We start from the raw sequence: 23,670 nt of genomic DNA, 5'->3' as shown, positions 1-23,670 counted from the left end.
AGAGAGAGAGAGATATAGTCTTAGCGTCACAGCAGAGCAGATAGAAACACTGAAAAAAGGAGGGGAAAAAATGTTTATTATGACTGCGGTCTGTCTCCTGCTCCTACTGCCTGGCTTCGGCGCTCTAATGGGATCTCCTCGGGATGAGGTAGGCGGAAAGCTGCAGGCGAGCAGGAGCTCTGCGGCAGTCGATTCTGCTTCTCACTGAGCTCTGACAAAGTGCATTGAACTCTTCAACTTTAAACTGGGAAAAGCTGAACTTTTTTCAGAGAAATCGTGACTCTTTGTCTAAATGGAGGTTTTTAAATAAAAGTACTGAATTGGGATGAAGTAAAATGACGATATGACACGTGTTTTTACATCGGTTTTCCCCAGAACACAATTTGAAAAATCAGGTATTACACTAAAATTTGTGTAGTCGTACTTACTCTGACACCCCTAAACCAGTCTGTGGTAAGAGTATTAAAACATTTATATTTGCAGATGCTCTCCATCCAATCTTAATGAGTTTGAACAAGTTTACAAAAGAAGAATAGGCAAAGAGACTTTCCTTTTACATCAAAATAATACACTTTGAGTTGCTCTTTCATGTTCTATGATGACTTGCATAGAGGCTTGGGATTTTAAGGCTGTTGAAATGGTATAAAACACTAAAAATGTTCTTTTGGGTTTAACTAAAGTGAAGCTGTTTCTCCCTCAAAAGCCACAGGAAAAAGTCTCCGCTCTAGATTCCTCTGCAGACACTACAGGTACATGTTGCAACATAAGAACACGGTTAAAAATGTCATTTATCTGCTTCATTGTTAATAAAAAAATAATTGCATGTAGCCGCAGTAACTGTTTTGGAGCAACGGCTGTGCCCAGAAGCAGTTTCTTGTTGTCTGTCTCCACAAAGCGTTTTCCTTTTTGTTCGTAGTAAGCGACCGTTTGCGTCGCTCAACTCTGATTCCTGACATCACGCATCTGGAGCTGCTGGTGGTTGTGGGGCCGGACGTCCAGCAGGTCCACAAGCAGGACACGGAACGATACATCCTTACCAACCTCAATATCGTGAGTCTACGCATATCGACCTACAGTAGAGGCAATCCTCTCTGAGCGACTTTAGAAACTGTGGATGGAAATGTAGGTCAAACATACGGCTAGGCTGCAATAAGGAGTGATCAATAAATAATGAAGAAGTGTATTAAAGGGGGTGACGGGGGATGTGTTTTGAAGTTGTATAGTTCATCCTGAAATGTTCCAGTGATAGGCTCTGCAGGGCATTGCAACAGTTTAATCACGCTCTGAGCAGCGGAAAGTGTAACGATCTGATCATTAATGGAAATTCTGATTAGGCCTCTGAGCTGTTGAGAGACATGACCCTGGGTGCCAACATGAGGGTTCACCTGGTTCGCATGATCATCCTATCGGAGCCAGAGGTAAGAGGTTGGACAAACATCATGTAATCCTCAAAAGGGAAATTACGGTCCATGCGAAGTTTAGCTCAGTTTTATAGTGTAAAGGCGATAAAGCATTCACAGAAACACCACTATGACTTAAAATGACTCTGAATGTGTAGATAAAATTCAATTTTTACAGTGATGCTTTAACTCATATTTTTCTTCCAGCCAGAGATCCAAATGTCCACCAACATCACCTCGTCTCTGAGAAGTGTGTGTGACTGGGGCAGAAGGATCAACCCCTCAAATGACTCAGACCCGCTACACGCCGACCTCCTGCTATATATAACGAGGCATGGATGCATTCCCTGGCATTTAAAGTAGACATATTATACACGCCTTGTAAAAATCCATCCAAGTCCCTTGAAAATGGTCACGTTTTGTAACATTGAATCCACAAATTTGTACGTGTTTTACTGGGATTTTATGAAATCGACCAATGCAAACAAAACATAAATATGCCTTGAATTCATTCCAGCTCAGTGTAGCTCTGGCTGCATGTTTAGGGGTTATTGCAGAGGCAAAAGGTTGATCTTTATCACAGCAACAATTCCATAAAGTTTTTTCCAAGGATTGATTTTTACTTAGCTTCCACAGCTGAAAAAAGCCAGCACACAGCATCATACTTCCTGTCTGATGTGTTCCTTGGACTTTATGATGATGTTAGTTCAGTAATGTTCCCTAAACAGTAGCAGTTGTGTGTTATGCTTAAAAATTTGCATGTGGTTGGACTTAATACGCTGGTGCCTTGTGAAGGAAAATCAGTAAGTCCAACCACATGCAAATTATGTGATGAATCAGAAGCTGTCCTCCACACAAGGAGAGCAGACAGGAATTTCCTTTAGTGGTTTTGGAGTAAATGAGGATGAATAATATGAATGCACTTTTCATTTTCTTATAAAAAACATACTTTCCTCCGACTTCGTGTTTATGTGCTACTTTGTTTCGGTCTATAAGATCAAATCTGAATAGATACCGTACATTCTAGCTTGTGGTCAAAACACGGCAAAATGTGGAAAAGGAGAGGGAGTGGGATGACTTTTGCAGGGCGCTGTATCTTACTCCTGTACAAATAAGGTAATGATCTAAATATGTCATAACCGTCAGGTATGACTTGGAGCTGCCCAATGGGAACAAGCAGGTCAGAGGGGTGACACAGCTGGGAGGGGTCTGCTCCAGCGACTGGAGCTGTGTGATCACAGAGGACACAGGCTTCGACCTGGGCATCACCATCGCTCATGAAGTCGGCCACAGGTACAACACCGAGCCATCCATCAGTCTACAGTCAGCCTAAAAATCTGGGGTTTTACAGACGCCTCCATTTAGATGATTCTCTAATTTATAGTTGTTTGGAGGTATTCTTCTTCTTTTTTGATATCTGAGCCAGCAGAATTTGGCATGAGTCACAGAGAAAGTGTCCAGCTGTCCCACTTGCTCCTTAATAATTCATGTAAAACTATAACTCTTATGTTGCTAAAAGCATAAGGGACATAAAGTCAAGTGCCCAAATGATTGAAATATTTTCAGATCATTATTCAAATAAAATGACAAAAGGGCCGCTAAATTTTTAATGATGCAATAAAGTTGAATTAAAATGAGAGCTGTTCAAAGTGAAGAGCTTTAAGGCAGGGTCTTTAAGAGCTCTTAATTCCACATAATCCTTTTTTATCACTCAGAGAGCAGGTGTAGTACTGATCTAAGAAATGATTAATAGATGGCAATTATACGTTGCCTTTAAATGCCACCAGTCGTGCTGGATTCGTTCTGCACTAAGGTTACTTCTGCAATCTTCACCGCCATTGCCTGGCGTTTAGCTTCGGAATCGACCATGACGGATCGGCGAACGGCTGCAGTCGGAGCGGCTTCATGATGGCCTCGGATGGAGGCTACAACAGCGTGGATCTGACCTGGTCCCCCTGCAGCAGACAGCAGCTTCTCACCTTCTTCAGGTGGGCCAACAATCACACAATCCTCAGTGCTGCATACAAGGATTTTCTTCTACAAGTTAAACTTTATTTTTTGTCCTTCTGAAAAGGATGCACTGCCTCCCTCACCCCAAATTAACTGATGGAGATATATGTTGTTTTTTTTAAATCTGCACATATGAATATTTAATACACATTTGAAAAACACTGAAATGTTCAAGTAGTTTAAAGAAACACTCAAAGATGAAGAAAACTCCTTGAATTCTTTTTTCACAAATGTGCCATAAAAATACACATTTATAGTGAGTAACAAATTAGGATATTCCTACAGTTCGATAGCTACACCGTATCCAGTATATGTCATCAAAACATCACAATGCTAAGCATTTTGAAGGAATTTTTTTCTCTTTTAACCTCAAAGTTTGAGTTTGGTCAGTTCTCGACTATTGGAGTAGAAGTGGTTGGTTTGTAAGAGCTGTCTGAGGCCTTAAGCAAAAGATTGTATCAATTAAGACTTTAGTAAGCAGCCTTCAAATCAGATTTTCCTCTACATTAAGAATAGTTCTCAAATGGAGGGCAAACAAAAAAACATTCCCAGGACTCGCCATCCCAGCTTGCTTACACTGTAAGTAACGTCCAAGATGGTAAAAGGAATCTCCAAAAACACTAAAATGTCAACACAGCAACTAAAGCTGGCTCTTGCTGCTGTTCATATGACCATGTATGTCTCTATAATCAATAAGACGCCTCACATGTTTGACGTCCGTGGGATATGTGCAAGGAGGAGACCTTTGGTCTCTTTAAAAAAAACAACCATAAAAACCAGACCATACACACAAATATTTGTCTAATTGGAAAATTAGACATCAATTTATTTAATATTCACAGTGAAGGGAGAGCTGAATGTGTGAAGGATTTCCCCGCACTGAAAGGCTCCCTGCAGGACTGGAAGCCCGGGCTGTATTACGGAGTTGACGACCAGTGTCGCATAGCCTTCGGCAGCACTGCCAGAGCCTGCTCTTTCTCCAATCCTGACCTGGTATGCCGCCTGTAATATTAGCTCTGGAACACTAGGTGGCAACCCCCATTTCATGGAGATATGCATGCAATTCCACTGTACGCGTTGATTCATGTTTACAATTATAGTCTAATTTTCCAACAGCCGGCTTGCCGTGCTCTGTCTTGTCATGTTAAACCCGAAGACATCAGCTCCTGTAAACGCCTCCTGGTTCCACTGCTGGATGGAACAGAGTGCGCACCCAACCAGGTAACACTCTCTGTGTGTTCATGGAGAAATGCTGCTGCAGTCATCCCAGAGTCGAGGAGTAAACACAAGCACATTGTTCATTCTGTCTTCCAGTGGTGTCTGAAGGGACGCTGTGTGTCCCCAGACGACTTCGGCGTCTCTGTCGTAGTCAACGGCTCCTGGTCCAGCTGGTCTGGGTTTTCCTCCTGCTCCCGGACTTGTGGCGGAGGGGTCATGCTCCGTACCAGGGAATGCAACAACCCAAGGTGGCAACTGTCACGCAAGCATTTGTATCTGCTCGGCAGAGCTTCATCTTAAAGAAGTGCGTGTGGTGTGTTTTCAGACCTGCTTTTGGAGGGAATGACTGTGACGGCCCAGATATTGAGGCTGAACTTTGTAACCAACTGGTAAGTTCTCTCTAGTTTTGTTTACATTGGGCCTCGCAAAAGGTGAAGCCCAATGTGTGCGAATATATCATTTAAACAAGACCATTCCATCGTGGCTGCCTACAAGAAGACTGCAACCTTTGACCCTGTGTAAGATTTGTGTAGCCTCGGAGACATTTCTTTGAGGAATGCCCTGTATTTACCATAAATTCTGATCCGCTTTCTTGACCCATCTGATGTAAAGCAACCTCACAGCGTCATGTTGCTACTACTATGTTTCACAGTATTTTCAGTGATGTGTTGTTTTCTCCAAAATTTTGCAAACTGCAAATGAAAGCTAAAATTTTTGCATAAAGATTAGATTTTCTGAGCGAAGGACAAATAGGGTTAAATTGGTATATAACACAAACATTAAGTATATGAGTACAAAAAACTAACTATAAAATCTTAAAGGCTGGCTAAAACTTTCGCAGAGCATGTTGATCAGTATCAGCTTTCTTTTAATGTTTGTTTCTTAGTATTAGTCATGTTAAATGTCCAAGATATACATTGCAACTAAAAGCAAAGACAGACTTAAGTTAACTAGATTTTTTTCATCGGGGCCTACCATAGCAATGAGTAGAAGAGCACAGAATATGACTCATGAAACTTCTTAAGCAGATAAGCAGTGCATTAACATTAGCACAAACATTAGCAATGCACTGGCCCCCACTAGTAATGCTAATGTGAGCAGTTATTTTCCCTAAAATAAGCATTTTATCTATTTTTAAAAATTTATTAACCATGGTTAACACACTGAATGGAGGCAGTTGATGTATGCTAGATATACCCCACATGCCACTCAGCCTTTAGGCTAACATTAGCATTTTGGCCAATCTTATATTTTACACTAATTTTAACATACTGAATGGAGTAAGTTCATGTTACTCAACATGCTTGTGACGCTCCACATGCTATTGAGTAGATTTTGCGTCAGAACGCTGGCGATGGGCAAATTTCTAGTTGACAGCTGCTCTATAGCGCAGGCCAAGATGTAACAAATTTCCTTCCACTCATGTTGCTTTAGGCTTGCGAGCAGACCCAGTTGGACTTCATGGCAGAGCAGTGTTCCCAAACAGACCCCCAACCCTTATATTTGCTTCCCAACACTGCCTCCTTCTACAAATGGATCCCCGCTATCAGCTTTGTCAAAGGTGATGGTAATCTAAATATTTCTAACATGTTTTCTACTTTCTTTTCCTCTTTTTTCTTATTTAAAAAAAAAAACCAGAGAAAATCAGTATCTTATATTTTTCTTTCAATTTGGTGACAATCAGGAGATGAGCAGTGCAGATACATGTGTCAGTCAGATGGAGAGAGCTTCATTGTGAGCCGTGGGTCTTATTTTGCGGATGGGACTCGCTGCAAGTCAGACGTTTCAGCTCCTTACGGCGCAACAGCTGCTTGTCTGCGAGGGAGATGCCAGGTGAAAAGAATAAACATGTCAAGAGAGTCAAGTCAGTTTTCTTTTTGTACGTTTTTACACTTGGTTTTGATTCTGCGGTCAGGTGTTTGGCTGCGATGGCGTGCTGCACTCTGGGAAGGCGTGGGATGTGTGCGGGGTGTGTGGTGGAGATGGGTCCACCTGCATTTTGATATCCGACTCGTACAGAGGCGGTGGTGCCAAAGGTAACAAATAACTAGATAACTACTTGCCTTTCTTGACCTTGTAATCCAGGTAACTGAGTTAATTTCTCTTTCCTCTTTTCATGTAAAGACTACAACACTTTTCTCACTCTGCCGGTGAATGCCACGAAGGTCCATATTGTCAACAGGGCGCCTGTCTTCACTCATTTAGGTGGGAAGAGTCACTTTGTTAAAGTTAAGTTTCCACAACAGCATATTTGGTAAATGTAGACCATGAGAGGTTGTATTATGTCTGCAGCTGTGATGGTTGGGGATCAGTACATCGTGTCTGGATCGGGGACCATGGCTCTGAATACCACCCATCCTTCACCACTAGATGATGATCATGTACAGTACCGCCTTCACCTGACTCCTGACCTTTTACCTGAGATGGAAGAGGTGGTAGTACCTGGACCTCTGAAACAGGAGATAACCGTACAGGTCAGGAAAAGGGGGGAATTTCTCAAATATCTCAGCAAATGTTATTTCACACAAGATCCAAGACGGCTTTAGCAGATGAGGAACGGTAACACCTTGACCGTAACCATGGTGCTGCTGTGCTATTAGTACTTACAAAACAGCCTTTGCTCACGAAATGCACATTACATATTTTTTAACAATTGTATACACTTTCAGTCAATTGCAGACTCCCAACTTCCTTGGATGCACAATTTAGAAATGCAGGGTTTCCCCCAGTGTATTATAAGTCTGGTGGGCCACGAGGCTTTACTTTAACTATAACAGTTACAACATCATTGGAAAGTACACAGTATATGACATGCATTTAGTAGCAACTGCAGCCCAACTGAGAGTGTATCTGACAGTCTAAAATGTGTCTAAAACACACATTTAGATACAGCTACAAAAATCTTTGATTATGGCAGTGTCTTTGTTCATGATTTGTTTGCTTCAGCTTCTTACTGAGGTCATTTTGTTTATAGCCTGAGAAACAGGGGGGGGAGTGCTTCTGGTAGCTTTATATTAAATTAGGTGGAGAGCTGCCAGCCCAGTGTAGGTGAAATGAGGTTTCATTGGCATAAGGCCAACATGGCTGCTCCTCCTTTGAATTTGCTGATGATCAAACCCACACAGGTACGTGTGAGCCACATGTTACGGTTGAGCTACTTCTGCCGCACCAGACTCCGCCATGCAGATCTGAGGACCCCAGATCTGCTATCCCCGCAATACTGTGCCACCTGTAACCATTATCATTTTTGTGCACACTCATACCGTTTGGGTTAAATTTCACGCTCCGTCATGCTTAACAGGAAGCACAGTGTGTTGTTGATGCGTCCCAGAGGAGGTCTACAGGACTATGCAGAGTCCGTCCATGAGTGGGGGATTTTTATATTTAAAAACTGTCTGAAATTAGTGCAAAGGAGGCCTTTGTACCTACAAAGAAAGGAGTACGTGTCTATAGTTCATTGTCTATTTTTGAGATTAGGCATCTAATGTTTGTAATGCCTTTTTTTCTTCAGGTCTATCGCAAATATGGCAAAGAATATGGGGAAAAAACAAATCCAAACATTAGCTTTCAGTTTTATGTGCCAAGAAACAAGTCTTTGACAGACAGCTCACCTAGAGGCAAATGGGCTCTGTTAGCAACACCCTGCTCTGTCACTTGTGGATTGGGTAAATAAATAAGTACAAATATCTAATGATAAATGTGTGTAATAAATGATATACGTGTGATGAAATAATACATCCTCCAAAGCTTTTTTATTGTTCCCTAGGTATACAGAACAATGAGCATGTCTGCATAGATGAAGACACCAACAAGCTTTTGAAGCCACTCTTCTGTAAAGCCCCTCCTCCACCTACAGCACTACACACAACCTGTCAGCTTCCATCCTGTCCCCCCAGGTTAGCTTCGTCTCAGCTCCGGTTTTCGTTTTTCTCTTTTTCTTCTCGTCCTCCCTTTGCAGGTACACACGGCCCAAATGACTATACATGAATAATTTACTGTTTTGCAGGTGGGATGCAGGAAATTTTGGGGTTTGCAGTGCCTCCTGTGGTGGCGGATTTCGGGTGCGTCACGTGGGATGTGTTCAAAAGCGTGAATCTGATGTGGTAAAGGTTCCCGATTCAGATTGCTCCGCGGACACCGCTCCCCACGCTTTGGAGAAATGTAACCTGCACCACTGCCCTGCCAGGTCTTACTTGTGATTTATCAATGATTATGTGACCTTTAATGTGTTTGTTTTGCAGATACAATAATTTGCTCCAGTGATCACAGAATATAGAAGACTTTTTTATATATATACACATATATATATATATATATATATATATATATATATATATATATATATATATATATATATATATTCCTGCTCCTTTAGCGTAATCTGAAACACTTTACCTTCAGATGGTCTGTCTCAGAGCCGGGGAACTGCTCTGCTGTGTGTGGACCTGGGGAAGCAGAACGCAACGTGTCTTGCATCCGGCAGGAAGACGGCTTAGATGTCGAGGTGGACCATAGCTTTTGTTTAAATCAGATCAAACCTCCAGATTTGGTGCCATGTGTGGTGGATGTCTGCCCCATCGGGTGGGACGCTAAGGGGGAGGTAACGTCAAACGTAACGGCATTGAATTTTTTAGTTTGATTACCTAATTTAACGCCTAAACATTCTGTCTCTTGACCAGGAGCGGCCCAGTTTAAAGTCTGGCCTGCTTCCACGCGCCAGACAGGCTCCTGTGTATGTCTGGAGCCCCGTAGTCAGCCAGTGTTCGAGGAGCTGTGGGAATGGTAAGCTGAAAGCTGTTAAGCCCTAGTCACTTCAGAACCAGCACTTTTTCTTTCGGTGTAGTAACTCAAGGCCCAATGCTCATGCACGAAAGGAACCCTACAGATTTGGTTTTCTTGTGTGGATCACCAGACCAGACTGGGGGTCCCTGACTTCCACTGTGACTCCTCCAGCAAACCAGATCCGCACTCTGAGATGTGTGGTTTTTCTCCCTGCCCTCCAATGTGAGAAACTTTGAAATTTAACAATTATAGTGCTGATTTGATTTACAATCACATACTTTTTTTTTCTTTAACCATTTTTGTCATGTTACAACATGAACATTAATATTATTAATATAATATTATATATATATATTTTTAATATATAATATATTTATATATATTAATAATAATAATAATAATAATATCAACTGTATTATTTAGATTTTTTTGTGTGCTGGAGCAACACAAAATATTTCATAAAATTAAAAAGGAAGGAAAATAAACCACAGCTTTCAAAATTTGTTCTAAGTACACATTTAAAAGGTGTCCAGTTCCTTTTTCATTCTAATACCCTAACTAAAAACAAAATGTTTTCAAAAGTTATCTCATATTTGAGTAACGTAATGCCAGTATGAGTTAACATACAGGAAAAGTCTCATTTGCAATTTACCACAAGTCGTGTTGACGACACAAGAAACGTGGAAAAAGTTGCTCTGGTCATAACAGAGGAAAGAAAAGCTCAGTTGCTGGAAGGAAAACCTGTTAGAAACAGCAAAAATAATGGACTGGTGCATAGTAAATTACGTGATTTTACAAAAAGAACTTCAGTGCTATAGTAAACCAAGAATCTATTGTAAGATTTTAAAAATGGATCCTCACAAGTACACTCTATCCAATCCAACTGAACTTCAGCTATTTTATAAAGAATGTACAAAACGTTTGGTCTCTCGATGTGCAAAGGTGGTGGAGATGTGTCCTGTATGCTTTGCAGCTGCGATAGCACCAGATGCTTGCTCTACAAAATGAATCCAAATGCCACACTTTTAAAAAAAAACAAACAAAAAACATAATGAATCTATAAATAATTAAAGAACATGTATCATCATCCTTGCATGTTGTAACATGACATAATCTGAACAGATTTAAGGAGTGTGGGTACTCCTGAAAAAAGAAGATTTTACAAATGCTACTTTTCCTCAAACAACCAGGTGGCGCTCTAAGCAAGGAGTCTGCAGCGTAACGTGTGGAGGAGGGGTAGCCAACAGAATGCTGTACTGTGCTAGAGAGGCAGATGGAGAGGAGGAGGAGGAGGTGTTGGAGGATTACAACTGCAGCGGCTTTCCCAAACCAACAGCAGTGGTTTCATGTAATACTCACAGCTGCCCTGCAAGGTGAATTTTGCACAAGCAGTCTGTTGGTTTTTGCAAAAAAATAAAAATAAAAATGGGCGAAAGTCATCTCACCATCAGCGTCACTCATCCAGGTGGAAGGTATTTAGGACATCGCCTTGCTCTGTGTCCTGCGACCTGGGTGTAGCTCAGAGGAAAGTGTCCTGTGTCCAGTTTGTTCACGGGAAGGAGAGCGTGGTGCCAGAGGACGGCTGCCGAGCAGCTGTCAAACCTGCCACCACTGTGCCTTGCCTGGTGCAAGTGTGCACCTTCAAGTGGGAGGTGAAACCATGGAGCCAGGTACATGTGACGGGATGGGATGTGAAGATTAGTTCAGATGGATGTGAATACAGGATTCAGTTCAGATTTAGTGGAAGCATGTATGTCTTTTCTGAGAGCTCTCCTTCCCAGAGTAAATTATTTAAATCTTAAACCAACTCTTCATTTGAACACCGCTAAACCAGAGGTCTGCAACCTGAGGCTCTGGAAACGCATAGTAGCTCTTTGGACTTTCCACATTAACTCTTAGAAACGTTAACTAAAAATGATGAGGAAACACCTGGAGTTTTAGAAATATAAATAAAGAAAAAATGCTGGATTTAGTGATTTTTCAGTTTTTACATGAAATAAGTATAGCATTTCTACAACAGAATGACCCTAAAAGTCCCAGTCATTTTTATTGGTTATTAGGAGTTTAGTTTCTGTTATTAATATGGAAAGTATGTGCCAATAGTAGCATACCATATAAAAACAAAAATTACCATTAACTTTTAGAAAAAGCTTCACTCTAAAACTTAAACATAGGAATAGGTGTTCTTAAAAAACTGACAGTCCAGCTAATCCAAATTATCCTCTTTGGATTGCCAAGGTTGCGGACCTCTGCTCTAAACTATCTGTTGTGCATAATCCTGCTTACACGGTTCCTTGTGCTCTTCAGTGTTCAGCATCCTGTGGATACGGTATCCAGTCCCGACCTGTGTCCTGTATGGGCCCCCCTAAGCCTGAGCCCCTCAGCCCTCTGTTTTGCATGCACATGCCCAAACCGATCACAATCAGAGGCTGCGACACGGGCAGCTGCAGAGACGTGGCCTTGAACAAGACCACTCAAACCCTGAAAGCAAACTCCACAGAAAAGGCTCTTCCCTCTCCTCCTCCGGTTCATAAAGATGCGTCACGGCGCCGCCTGGGCAGCCTTCCTCCGCGGCCAACAGAGACCAGGGCCATCAAAGAGACCACCACAGCCACTCCAACGCCTAGGCCTGGTGAGTGTGCGTCGTTTATCGCAGCATGTTAGCAGATAAAGATAGAGCATGATTATCATCACAGTGCATGTGCTTTTTGAGATGCATGTGGACTTCTACTGCTGGAGGAATCGGGCACGGTGGATTTACACAATGCGCCGAGCAGATGCACAGTGTCGATAGGTCGACCTCTCGACGAGGTCATCAGCATCACACTCATAGCCAGCTCTTTGGATTGCAGAAAACGTATGCTCCGACGAATAATTTCGAAGTCTGTTGCAGACACAAGGATGTGTGTAAACCTGTGTGTGTGTGCGGGTGTGCGTGTGTGTGTGTGTGTGTGTGTCGTACAGGGGAATACGTGGCGTTTTTCGATCGTCTGGCTTTCGTGAGGAAGTGTGTACAGGCAGCAGGCAGTGAACTGACCACCAGAACCAATGTCCTGCTTGTCCGGCAAAGTCTGGTCACTCCTGGAAATGGGGTTGTGTTTACCTACAGATCGAAGAAGAATACGAAAAGGAGTCACCATCAGGGTAAGGCAACTTATTTAATAACCAGTTTAATATCACAGGTTACGCCTGGGTAAAATCATTAGAAAGCCCAGTGTTGTTTTTATAGCTAAGGTGATGATACACAGCTATGCATCTCTGCAGATCTAAATTGTGCTGCAACCGTTCACTTTAATGCCTGACTATAACCAAGAAATGGATGATCTACTTTTTTTTTTTTTCTTCTTCACTGTATCGGGACAGGCTGCACAGTGGCGCAGTTGGTAGAGCTGTTGCCTTGCAGCAGAAGGTCCTGGGTTCGATTCCCGGCCCGGGGTCTTTCTGTATGGAGTTTGCATGTTCTCCCTGTGCATGGTGGGTTCTCTCCGGGTTCTCAGGCTTCCTCCCACAGTCCAAAAACATGACTGTCAGGTTAATTGGTCTCTCTAAATTCTCCCTAGTTGTGAGTGTGTGTGTGAATGGTTGTGTGTCCTGTATGTCTCTGTGTTGCCCTGCGACAGACTGGCGACCTGTCCAGGGTGAACCCGCCTCTCGCCCGGAACGCAGCTGGAGATAGACACCAGCAACCCTCCCGACCCCATTAGGGACAAGGATGAATAGAAAATGGATGGATGGATGGATGGATGGATGGATGGATGGATGGATGGATGTATCGGGACATATCTTGGTTGCACAGTGTGAAACAGTCGGCTCTGTTGCATTTGTAGGTTCGAATCCCAGTCTGGGTTCTGTTTTCATGGACTTTTAATGATTCTTTTGGACTGTTCCCTGCTTTTTAAAAAAAAACCAACTACCATAAAACTATTTTCATACAGTTTTATACAACAGTATTTAAAAGATTGTTTCTTTAAAAATGTCATAATTTGGCATCTTTTATCGGTACTGAATAATGGAATTTAAGATAAATTCATTTCAGTGAAATGATATAATATTTGAAATAAAGAAGTGCTTAAATTAATTTAGGAACATTTGAAAGAATTCTAAAACATCCTGAGAGGGGAATACTTCCTAATGGTTTAAATAAAAATGATTAGAATTGTAAAGTGACCTCTACATGACTGGTTTATATTATTGGCTTTACTAGTTGCTGTGGAGGTTGGTTAATCCTGGGGATTTCCACAATAAAGTGCTATTCCAGCCTCAACAATACAATAGAGAGGAATATGCTGCTGCAAATGTCCCGACAAAATATCATCTTTAACTTCTCACAGACGGAACTGCATTTGAATGCATGTGATCAACAAACAATAAGTAAACTCTTCCTCATCCTTACCTCGCAGATTGCGATGTTCAGCTATTTTCCCCCAGCGGCATTTTTGAGAATCCAGTTACGTCCAACACCAGCCTCACCTGCCGAGTGCTCATCAACGCCCCTCCCTCGGTGAAGATCAGGATCCAGGCGCTCCACATAGCGCTACCATTCAACACCACCAGCGCCCAGTCCACATATATCATGGTACAAACAAGCTTTGTTTTTAAGAACATGTGGAATATGGATGAAGAAAAAAAGCTATGTTTTTATTGTGTTTCTTGCTCAGATCCGAGACATGGATGTCTTAAAGACCAACGTGTTTAACGGCCAGCAGCTGTTCCTGTGGCACTCCTCTGGAAATATGGCTGAGGTTGAATTTCATGGCGACTACCTGTATTCCAAAGGAACCTTCAGAGCTGAATACTCCTTTGTGCGACTTTAAGCCACGACATAAACTATTCAGAATAGATTATATGTGTAGCATCTTTCCTTTTAATTTACAGACTTAAAATATATGCTTTTTGATTCTTTTTCACCTGAAATAAACATACAAACCAAGGCGCCCAGGATCTGTTAAGATTCACCAGGAACTGGTAAGCGAAAGAAAATCTTTGCTCAATTACAATCGCTTGCACAATATCTTAAAATACACATCCACCATTGACCGTTTCTCCATTTGAAGGCAGTGCACATTTGGAGTCTCGCGTTATTTGTTTTCCACAAACCCTTTGGTGACAGGTTTCCTCTTAGTTCTCCGTTGCGCGGCGTTGGCGTTCCGCCAGCAACACTGGCAAAGGCTCGATTCAGCCCCAGCTTCGTACACAAGCGACGCGCCAGGCTCCTGTGTGGGATCACTGTCTGGCCGCGGCTGTTTCTGTGAGGAGAGCTCTCATGTCCAACAACGCTTTCTTTACAGCCTGGGCGAAGTTGGCAGCGTTCGTGTCCTCACAGCTGTTGAAGGCCGTGATCGCGATGTTGATATGCTCATCCATGGGATTGTAACACACCCCGTAGCCATCTGGCACCATTGGACCGAAACACATCACGCAGTCTGTCTTGGAGCCAACCTGGATGCAGAGACAGAGCAAACGCGCAAATAAATAAATCGGAGCGTAAACAATCATTCTTTTTGTTAATAATAGGCTTTTGGGTTCTTTGTTTGTTGTTGTTTTTTTCATACCTGGCTAGTATAGAGGTTAAAATGATGAGCTACTGCATAAGAGGTGTCCATGAATATCTCAGGCATAGAGGTCAAATCTTCAATACTCAGCATTTTTAGCCCGAGCAGATGTCTGTCGATAGCCTGTCCATGGATTGCCTATAAAAACAAAACGGGTAATGTGTGGTGATGAAACTAACAGGAAGCTGGAAAAATAGAGTATAAAGTAAAACAGCAGATCTCACATTGTGCGTGTTTTCCTTGTGAGTTTGAACTGCCTTCTGCAACAGAGCAAACCTCTCCTTGTTCTGTTGGGAACATTTTCTGCTCAGTAAAGCATCTCACCTCTCAAACATAGAATATTTACTGCCCCTTAATGTTCTTCATATCACCTGGACTTTTCACATTTTGTCACAGCACAACCACAACCCCCCTCAATGTTTTTTTTTTTTTTTTTATGCGATAGCGCAACACAAAGTGGCATTTCAGTCGCACGCTAAAATCAGAAATCACATATACAAGTAAATAGAGTCTTTCTGTGTGCAATTTATTTTGACGGCACAGCTGCAGACTTAGATGGATGTTCACCTAAACTGACCCGGTAAGGACAACATTAACTGGAGAAGAAGCCGACAGGTAGCTGGTGGAGCTGCAGAAATTTGTCCAAAAAAAAAAATGACACTCGCAGGAGCGACCAAACTATGAAAAGAAATCTGTGACTTATAGATTTCTATAATATGTAGTTGCAGACTCCACAAATCTGGGCTTTATGGAAGACTGGGAAGAAAAAGGCAGTAAGAGGAAGACAGCTATAGGAAGTCCAGCCACAAATCACGAAGGGCCCACAGCAAACAAGTGGAAGAGCATCTTATGGTAAGCAGATCAAAATTTAATGTTTTTTTGTTTTTTACCACAAAACACGATGCGTGTTGAAAAATCAACCCTGCACATGAGTCTTAGACGTCCATATAAACCTTTAAAGATTGGGAATGCCTTTCCTCAGCAGGTAAAAGGAAATAAACTGGAGTTCATGAGAAGATGAATGGACCAAAATGTAGGCCAACCCCAGAAGAAACCCTGATAGAGGCTGACAGAAACACAATGGAAGGGCATCAAAGCACATTCCTGTGATAGAATGGCCCAGTTAGAGTCCAGACCTAAATCCCATTTAGGGTCTGTGACAAAGATTGAAAATTAATATTTAAAGAAGCCCTCCATCTAATATGCATTGATTTAACTATTTTAAAAGCAAAGTATTGCTGCCACACTATTCAAATTGTTTTGTTTTTTTCAAAACTATGTTTCCATCCACTTCACAATTAAACACTATTCTGCTTCAGACTCTATTTGTGCAAAATGCTGCTCTGCAAAAGGTGGAGTAAAAAAGCATATGCATGCCACACTTTTCAGATTTGTACTGTTTTAATAAAAAAAATAATAAAAATCCTAGATATTTTTTGTCTCATCCTCACCTCTGTACTTTGTGTTGCTCTACCGCATAACATGCCAATAAAAAAACATTGAAGCTTATGGTTGTGATGAAACAAAATGCTTCTGCAAGGCGCAGGGTAAAAAAAAACGGCTCTATCCTTACCTGCTTAGATGGGTCTTGCATTGCCTGAACAAACTTAAGTGAATCCACAGTAGTGGAACGGATTGCTTCTGTGCGTCCGTATTTGAACATTCTAAGTGTTGCGCTCTCATAAGTAGGACAGCAAAGACCGTACATCCTAAAATATAAAGTTGACACACACAGATACACATTTTATTTTTATGTGTTACACTTATTTTCCAGAGCATTATTATTATTATTATTATTTTTTGGTTTTTTTTTGTTTTGTTTTTTTGCTTACTAAAGAGAGATTTCTTACCTGAAGTAAGCCAGCTGTAGAGCCATTTGCACAAACGCATCTGGACTCAGCTCATGCTGCTTTGGCAAATTTTTCCCAAAATGAGAAAATGTGAGCACCTTCACGTCCAAGTACTGCACCATTCTGGGAAAAAAACAACAACAACAACAACAAAAAAAAAACAGGAAAAAGTAAAGAAAATGCAATCAAACACTGAACACAAGCATATTAGTTAACAGTGTATGCACATGTTCATATTCTGCTTGGCTTTTTCTATGTCTCTCTTGATCTCTGGCGTGATGTTGAAACGTAGCTTCTGAGGCATGGGCAGAGGAACCATAGGAGAGCGAACCATTTCAGGTCTTTGCCTGTCGACGAATGTAAAAACAGATCAATCCGAGCTCAATCAGAAACAGGGGAAAGCGGTCGTCCAAAGACTGAAACAGACGCACATGTATTTAACAACGTAGTCGATGAGGAACACGATAGGCGGACCCTCAGCAGGTGCGTGCTCGTAGACCAGCCCACACGTGCCGTCCTCGCCGACAATAAACTGCGGAATAGACACGAGGAAATTCTCAACCAGTGCCAGAGTGTTGTTCATTTTAGCCTTTAGTTCCTTGTCAAACTCACCTGCAGCGTTTTATCAAACCAGCGGTTGCCACTGTTCCACCGAGTCCCACCTCCGTGGAGCATCTGGGCTGCCACGCGGCTCAGATACATCTCATCTGACACCCGGAGCATCGGAGCATCCAAACAAACTGTAAATATGCTCTTCTGGATGGCACGGACCGACTCCTTATTTGTCCTGTCTGAGGGTAAATAAAAGCAGTTGATTAAATATTTTCTCAGAGCAACATTCAAAAAACAAAAATAAACTGGAATGTTACTCGTGCTATTTTTCCTCCATTTTCTCCTCACCCTTTATTAGGTTGTTGTAAGCTTTTCCCCAGGTGTTGCGGTGCTGCGATGTCAGGATGCCAATTGGTTCTTTATTAGTTTGCAAAGAAGAATTCCAGATCTTCTCCAGCTGCATGGTGAGCTGATCTACTGTCAGTGGTGTGCCATCACTGTTGTAAACATCTAAAACAAAAAACTGGAGGAGAAAACTTCAGTTAGCTTTAACCTGTGTCAAACTTTTCTCTTCCAACTTCGAAATTATTATAAGGTTGCAAAGTTAAAGATTATGCAAACATTTGGCTGCACGGTACCTGAAAGTTGTGGACCACGGTAACGTGACTAGGAGGTGTCGTCCCTCCAGAGTAATGCACCACCGTATCTCTCTTTGGTCCAGGAATACGGCATGTGGACAGGATCTGGTAATACTGGTCCATGCACAGAGGCTTCCCATTCAGATACTGGACAGGCAGAGTTTCTCTGCAGCACAACACCGTATTAAATGAACAGTTGCTAAGACCAAACCGAGATCTTCCTGTCACATGGCTACAATGTTTGAAGTAATTTCAGGCAAACTCACGTGTCGACCATTCTTTTAAAGTCCAAAACCCCCGCGATGAGTTTGGCAGCAAACCTGCAGAGAAGAAAATCAAAGCTACTCTTCACAGGAGTGGATACCAAAAACGTGCATAGTAATCACTACTGAACACTAACATAACTGTTAAATCGATCTTATACATTAATATATTAATAATATAGTGATTAACATTGTAATTTGAAAGATGATAAGCAAACTACGGCTGAGGGACTATTAATCGGATGAATCGTGACGTATTGGTTATTGCAATAACTAACTGAGTATACTGCGTATGCGGATTCTAAAAAAACCCGCCATTTGCTGAAAGAACAAATAACTCAGAGTAGTAATTAGGGCAAAACTGAACAAAAACTATATGTAGTTTGCATTTAAGAATAAAAAAACAACCTTTGTCAATATGTTGACCTAGAACTTCTCAAGTGACCTAGTTTTAGCTTCACTGGGTTCAAATTTGTAAAAGTAAAAAAAAGACATCTGCTTTTCACTCCTATAAATATATTAATTGATTGATCCGTCAACAGATCAGCCCTGTGCTCTTGTTAAGTCAAGCAGAAAGGGCTGAGCTTTTCCTATGTTGATGTTAGAAGAATTTTATTTTTATTTTTTTAGCTGTAGATGTATCCTTTGCTGCAAATAATCAAGCACTCACTAAAGGAATGCAAAATATTTTTTTTCTTATTTAAAAAATGGATTAGAATTATTTTTTTATTGCATGTTTTAGCATGCTTCTGATACCGTATTAAAAAGGCTTAAGTGATTAATTGAGAAATCTGTAGAATATGCCAATTATTTAATAGGATTAAACGATTCATCGTCAGAATAATTGACAGAATAATGTACTCTATGAAATAATCGCCAGTTGCAGCCCCTAGAGCAAACTCTGGCCTCCACATTCACAGCACATCCCATATGTCACAGCAGTTAAAAACAGCCGAGCAGCTACCAGGCTTTAAATAGCCAGCACAAAAGGGGAAAGACTCTGAGTGTCAGCTTTAAACTCCCAACTTAATACCAGCTTGTTTACACTGTAAGCATACTGTAGTTATACAGGTTTCTCTCACGACCCGACACTTAAACGACTGTTATACCTCAGAATATCACACTGAAGGTGTGCTGCAATTTGAAATACAGAGAGCTGCGTGATTGCTTGGCGATGGTGTTTTAGTTTTCGCCACTGGTTCAATAAGAGAGTCGTTCTTCCTGGTTGCTCACCTCATCTGCCCTTGGCGGTCTTCAAAGTGCATTCGAGGCAGAGCGACTCCAGTGCTCGTGTAGACGGCCACAGGCATGCGACAGTCCAGGTATGCTGATTGCATCCACCATTCTGACAGCTAAACGCACATCCACAGTTAGAGAGCATGTCACACATTTGAATAAACCGATTCAAAGAATATGAAAGCCGATGTAAATTCTTGTCTGCAGTTTGCCACAAGCCTTGACAGGGAACAGAGTAAATGTCTGGTAAATATATGCAGAACAAAAATTTTAAAAGCAGGTTTGCCTTAATAAAAAAAAGTCCAAATTATTTTGGACTCCATTGATTTTCATTTTGTCTATTCCTAAAATATCACATGTGAGACTTTTTCTTTAAAAATGCTTACAGCACTTATCCAAGTTTTGTTAAAAGACAAGTACCTTGTGTTGCTGTAGCTAACCTTTTCCCTCGTAAGACGATGTGAATCTGTCTGTAATCTTTTAGCCCTAATTAAAAATGAAAAGACTCAATAAATACCTGTGGTGGCAGGTCAAATTCGTATTGTTCTTAAATGACAATGCCGCAAAAAAATTCAAATAGCAAATAACCCTGAGGCCACACTCACTTTACTTTCTTGGTTTAGACTGAAACAAATTCAAGTTTGACAGTGGCCTACTCAAAGTCCAAGCCTAAATCCAATTGAGAAGACTCAATGGCTGCAGAAGCTCTCCATCCAACATGAGTGAGCTGAAACTATTTTCCAAAGGACTGGTCCGAAGCTTAAGTCACTAGATGTGCAAAACTAGTGGAGACGTCTTCTAGAAGAATGGACTCGGGCAGGGGGTTAAATACAAAGGCACAGCACAGTCCTCACATGTATCGACCATAATGGAGCCCAGTCACATAAACCGAACGCAAACAGGGCCAAATATCATACCCAGTTATCCGTCTTTCTAGCGCGTCTCTCGAGCCCCTTCTGGAGCCGTTCTCCTACTCCACTCTTCAGGAACTCCTGTATCAGAACACGAGTGTGTTCCAGTTCTTCCTCGCTGACGATAGGCTCCAAGGCGGCCAGGTAGCGCTCACATGTCTGCTTCAGAGGTGGAACAGGCAGCTTGGGCAAACCTTCCTGATGAACAAAGGACCTCTCTGATATCTGCGTTACCGCTCTGAGTAAACGGCATGGATTGGCAATGCCTGGACGCAGCTGTAAGACAGGAAGAGACTTTGTTTATATTCAGTGGGAAGTCATAATAAATATCCTACTCCGTTTGTACGAAAGAATTGCAGCAATCCGGTCACGTAAAGTCTGACAGGCTCTAAAGATCCAAGGCATTCACATGTTTGTGTGAGAACACCTCTCTGTATGTGCGCTGAAACAGAAACTTGACTCAAATTTGTGAATAACAATTTGAATATTCATAAAGGCAAAGAGTTCAGTGTTAGATGACTGAGCATGTGAAAAGGGACACCAAGACAACTAAATGGAGCGGTTCCACTATTTGTTGGGAGCAGCGGGGTTGTGCTCTGCCATCCTATAAATAGAAGGTTGACACTGCTGAACTGCGGGATGGTTGCTAAAACAAACATGCATGAAAGCATGAAATCCATCTGTGCCACACATGTTAACACGTGGGTTCCATGTTCATAAGGTCCGTGCTCGTCACCGGTTACAAAATAAATCTTAAGATTGAAATTCAAAGATAAGTATTCAAATGTACAATGACAATATAAACACTTGGTGATGAAGTATTATTTTTTCCTCAGAATTATTTGACTTTGAGAATGTTTTTAAAAATCACACTTAAAAATATAGGAAGCAACTTCTACTTTGTGCGTATTTGATGACGACACAAGAGGCACAAGGGTTGAAGAGTTGCTTTACAAAACGCATGCAACTTTTGATAGAGTTAAACCTTGATCCTGAATCATTTGAGTTGGAAAAGGTTCAGCCGTTTTTGTTTGAGCCAGAGTTTGACTCTGATAACCCCCCAGGCCATGATGCCTACAGCTGTGGCAGCAGAAGCAAATGGTGGTGAGTCAAATCTGGTACAAATCTGTTTACAATCCTTTTTAAGTTCTTATATATTTTTGCTACAATGCATATTCCCTATGTATGAAGTAAGATTTATTTTTTTTGTGCATGTAGTTCCCTATATGATTTGCAAGTGCAGGCTAGGATCTGGCTTATTATTAGTCACTCTTTCTGGCAGGTAATCTTGGCAACTGCAGTGGTTATGGCGGCAGCTTTACAGTAAATACTGGGACTTGATTATTTTTAATAGAACAGGTCAACTACCAAATGTGGTTTTTAGTAAAAAACAAAACCCATTTCTGAAAATAATTACTGATGATCTTTGATCATCTGGCCTTTCCGGTCTGCACTGGTCCTCTTGACAAATTGCTTTAATATGTTTTCAATAAGTTTTCCCTGAAATCCATGCTGCGTTCCCACTGAAGGCCCTGAGGATTTTGTTTATTCGTGGAGAATAGAAGTGGACATTTCTGAAGGAAGCATTTAATTAAAAACATGTGATGGTCAAAGGGATGGAAAACAAGAAAGAAAAAAATATGAATGCACACTTTCAAATGAAATCTGATAAATTCCTTGTGTGATGTCATCAAGGGCACTGGATTAAGGGAGCTTTAATGACAATTTAGAACTAAATAGCTCAACAAATATAAAAAGTACTCACAAACAGCTGTCCCGCAGCTGACACACTATAACTGAAGTGAGTTTAACGGATTTCTTTTTTTAGTCTGGCAACTCGCTATAATGTATGGATGTAAACGGAAATGACGACGAAGTGGGGGGTTATCTATCATTTCACTTTTATGAACAGATGTGTCACCTCTGTCAAGGTCGTGGGAATAAGATAGAAGATACAACTTCCGGTTAACCCTTTCAAAATAAGATTTTTGTGACAGCTAAGTGCGTCAATGTTATTAGTTATATACACCACCTGTTACACGGGATGATATAAAGCACTGAATATGTTAAAGAAGCGCCGTCCACTGGCACAACCAGAGGCTTTCATGTTGCCATTTTATCAGCATACGCATTTCGTCAAGCAATGCTATCGGAAATATTAAGCTAACATTACGCAACACAGACGTTGTAAAAAAAAAACTGCACCTAAATTAAAATGTACAAAGATAACTTTTCGTGCATTTGAAGACGTGAAAGGGGAGATTAGTGAACATTCCTCTCGATTCCTCTGGACCTGTCACTGTCCCGGTGTTGTTGTCCTGTAGCGCCCCACCCCTCCTCTCCTCCTCCACTGCCTCATGCAGCCCGTAAACAACAACAAACCTCCTGCGTCTGGTTCAACGAAATAAATACAAGACACTCACCGCAGCTCTGACGATAACCCCCAACATGGTGCCAGAAAGACGCGCTGAAGCCTTTGACCGTCCCGGGAATACAGATGGGTAACCCCCGGGCTGTCATATCTCAAGGACAGGCACACTGTCTATTCTCAGCTGCCCGCCCCCCGTCGGCCCCACCGAGCAAAGACAAGTCAAAACTCCCGTCTTTAGGGAGGAGTTTCATACATGTGGGGATAACAATAGCTAAGCATCACCTTCGGTGTCATTACATAAACAGGAATCCTGTAAACCAGTGTACTTTTACCTATTTCCTTTTACTGAGGTAAAAGTTAATTATTAGGCCTAACGACTCACAATAGCGGGGAAATTGGTGGAAAAAAAAACCAAGATAAATAAAATTGATCAGAAATAGGAATGATTTAAATGGACTGGAATGATATTCCTCTTTTCTTCTCATACTGACCATTCAAAGGGAATCACACCCACAAACATGTTCACACATTAAGCAGATTTGTCAGGGAAGATGCTGGCATCAAACTTACAACTTTCCACGACTTATTTTTCACACTAAGCTACATTGCTTTTTTCTTTTTTTAATCACATTGCCCTGTAAAAATCATTATTCATCTTTGTGTGAATAAAAAAAAATCACACAAAGGTAAAAATATGAAAACATAAAATGAGAAGAAGAGACTGTAATCTATTTTTGTTATAAAATTATGAGCTATAAGCTTACTGTGTTGTAAACAAAAAAAAGGAGCTCTCATAAACATTTAAGAGGAACAAGACAGCAAAACTACAAGAAATTATAGGAATATATCTATATTTTCACATGAATTTTTTTGTAATAAATACTATT

General features: G+C 41.3%; 2 protein-coding genes across 2 annotated transcripts; one reads left to right on the top strand and one right to left on the bottom strand.

Moving 5' to 3' along the window:
* Positions 1 to 14,224, top strand: adamts13 (ADAM metallopeptidase with thrombospondin type 1 motif, 13). Its single transcript, XM_044111397.1, has 29 exons — positions 1 to 148; positions 704 to 749; positions 917 to 1,050; positions 1,335 to 1,418; positions 1,608 to 1,732; positions 2,547 to 2,693; positions 3,254 to 3,388; positions 4,253 to 4,403; positions 4,527 to 4,631; positions 4,725 to 4,876; positions 4,954 to 5,017; positions 6,063 to 6,189; positions 6,313 to 6,461; positions 6,544 to 6,664; positions 6,753 to 6,833; positions 6,921 to 7,102; positions 8,140 to 8,293; positions 8,395 to 8,524; positions 8,635 to 8,814; positions 9,030 to 9,228; positions 9,308 to 9,410; positions 9,503 to 9,632; positions 10,601 to 10,783; positions 10,876 to 11,080; positions 11,718 to 12,042; positions 12,124 to 12,267; positions 12,375 to 12,554; positions 13,811 to 13,986; positions 14,069 to 14,224. The coding sequence occupies exons 1-29, from the start codon at positions 71 to 73 to the stop codon at positions 14,222 to 14,224; spliced, it is 4,146 nt and encodes a 1,381-aa protein (XP_043967332.1). The 5' UTR covers positions 1 to 70.
* Positions 14,030 to 22,995, bottom strand: LOC122828118 (carnitine O-acetyltransferase-like). Its single transcript, XM_044111398.1, has 14 exons — positions 22,836 to 22,995; positions 20,419 to 20,688; positions 19,499 to 19,617; positions 18,269 to 18,322; positions 18,003 to 18,168; positions 17,713 to 17,887; positions 17,425 to 17,603; positions 17,244 to 17,344; positions 17,040 to 17,159; positions 16,813 to 16,935; positions 16,536 to 16,671; positions 15,187 to 15,249; positions 14,963 to 15,100; positions 14,030 to 14,849 (listed from the first exon to the last, which is right to left on the bottom strand). Exons 1-14 carry the CDS (start codon positions 22,860 to 22,862, stop codon positions 14,634 to 14,636), a joined length of 1,887 nt encoding a protein of 628 aa, XP_043967333.1. The 5' UTR covers positions 22,863 to 22,995; the 3' UTR covers positions 14,030 to 14,633.
* Positions 22,996 to 23,670: the final 675 nt, after the last annotated feature.

The sequence above is a fragment of the Gambusia affinis genome, linkage group LG03 (genome assembly GCF_019740435.1).
Source record: "Gambusia affinis linkage group LG03, SWU_Gaff_1.0, whole genome shotgun sequence".
Classification (NCBI taxonomy): Eukaryota; Metazoa; Chordata; class Actinopteri; order Cyprinodontiformes; family Poeciliidae; genus Gambusia; species Gambusia affinis.
Note: the sequence above shows the minus strand (reverse complement) of the source record. Positions and strands in the feature narration are given on the sequence as shown.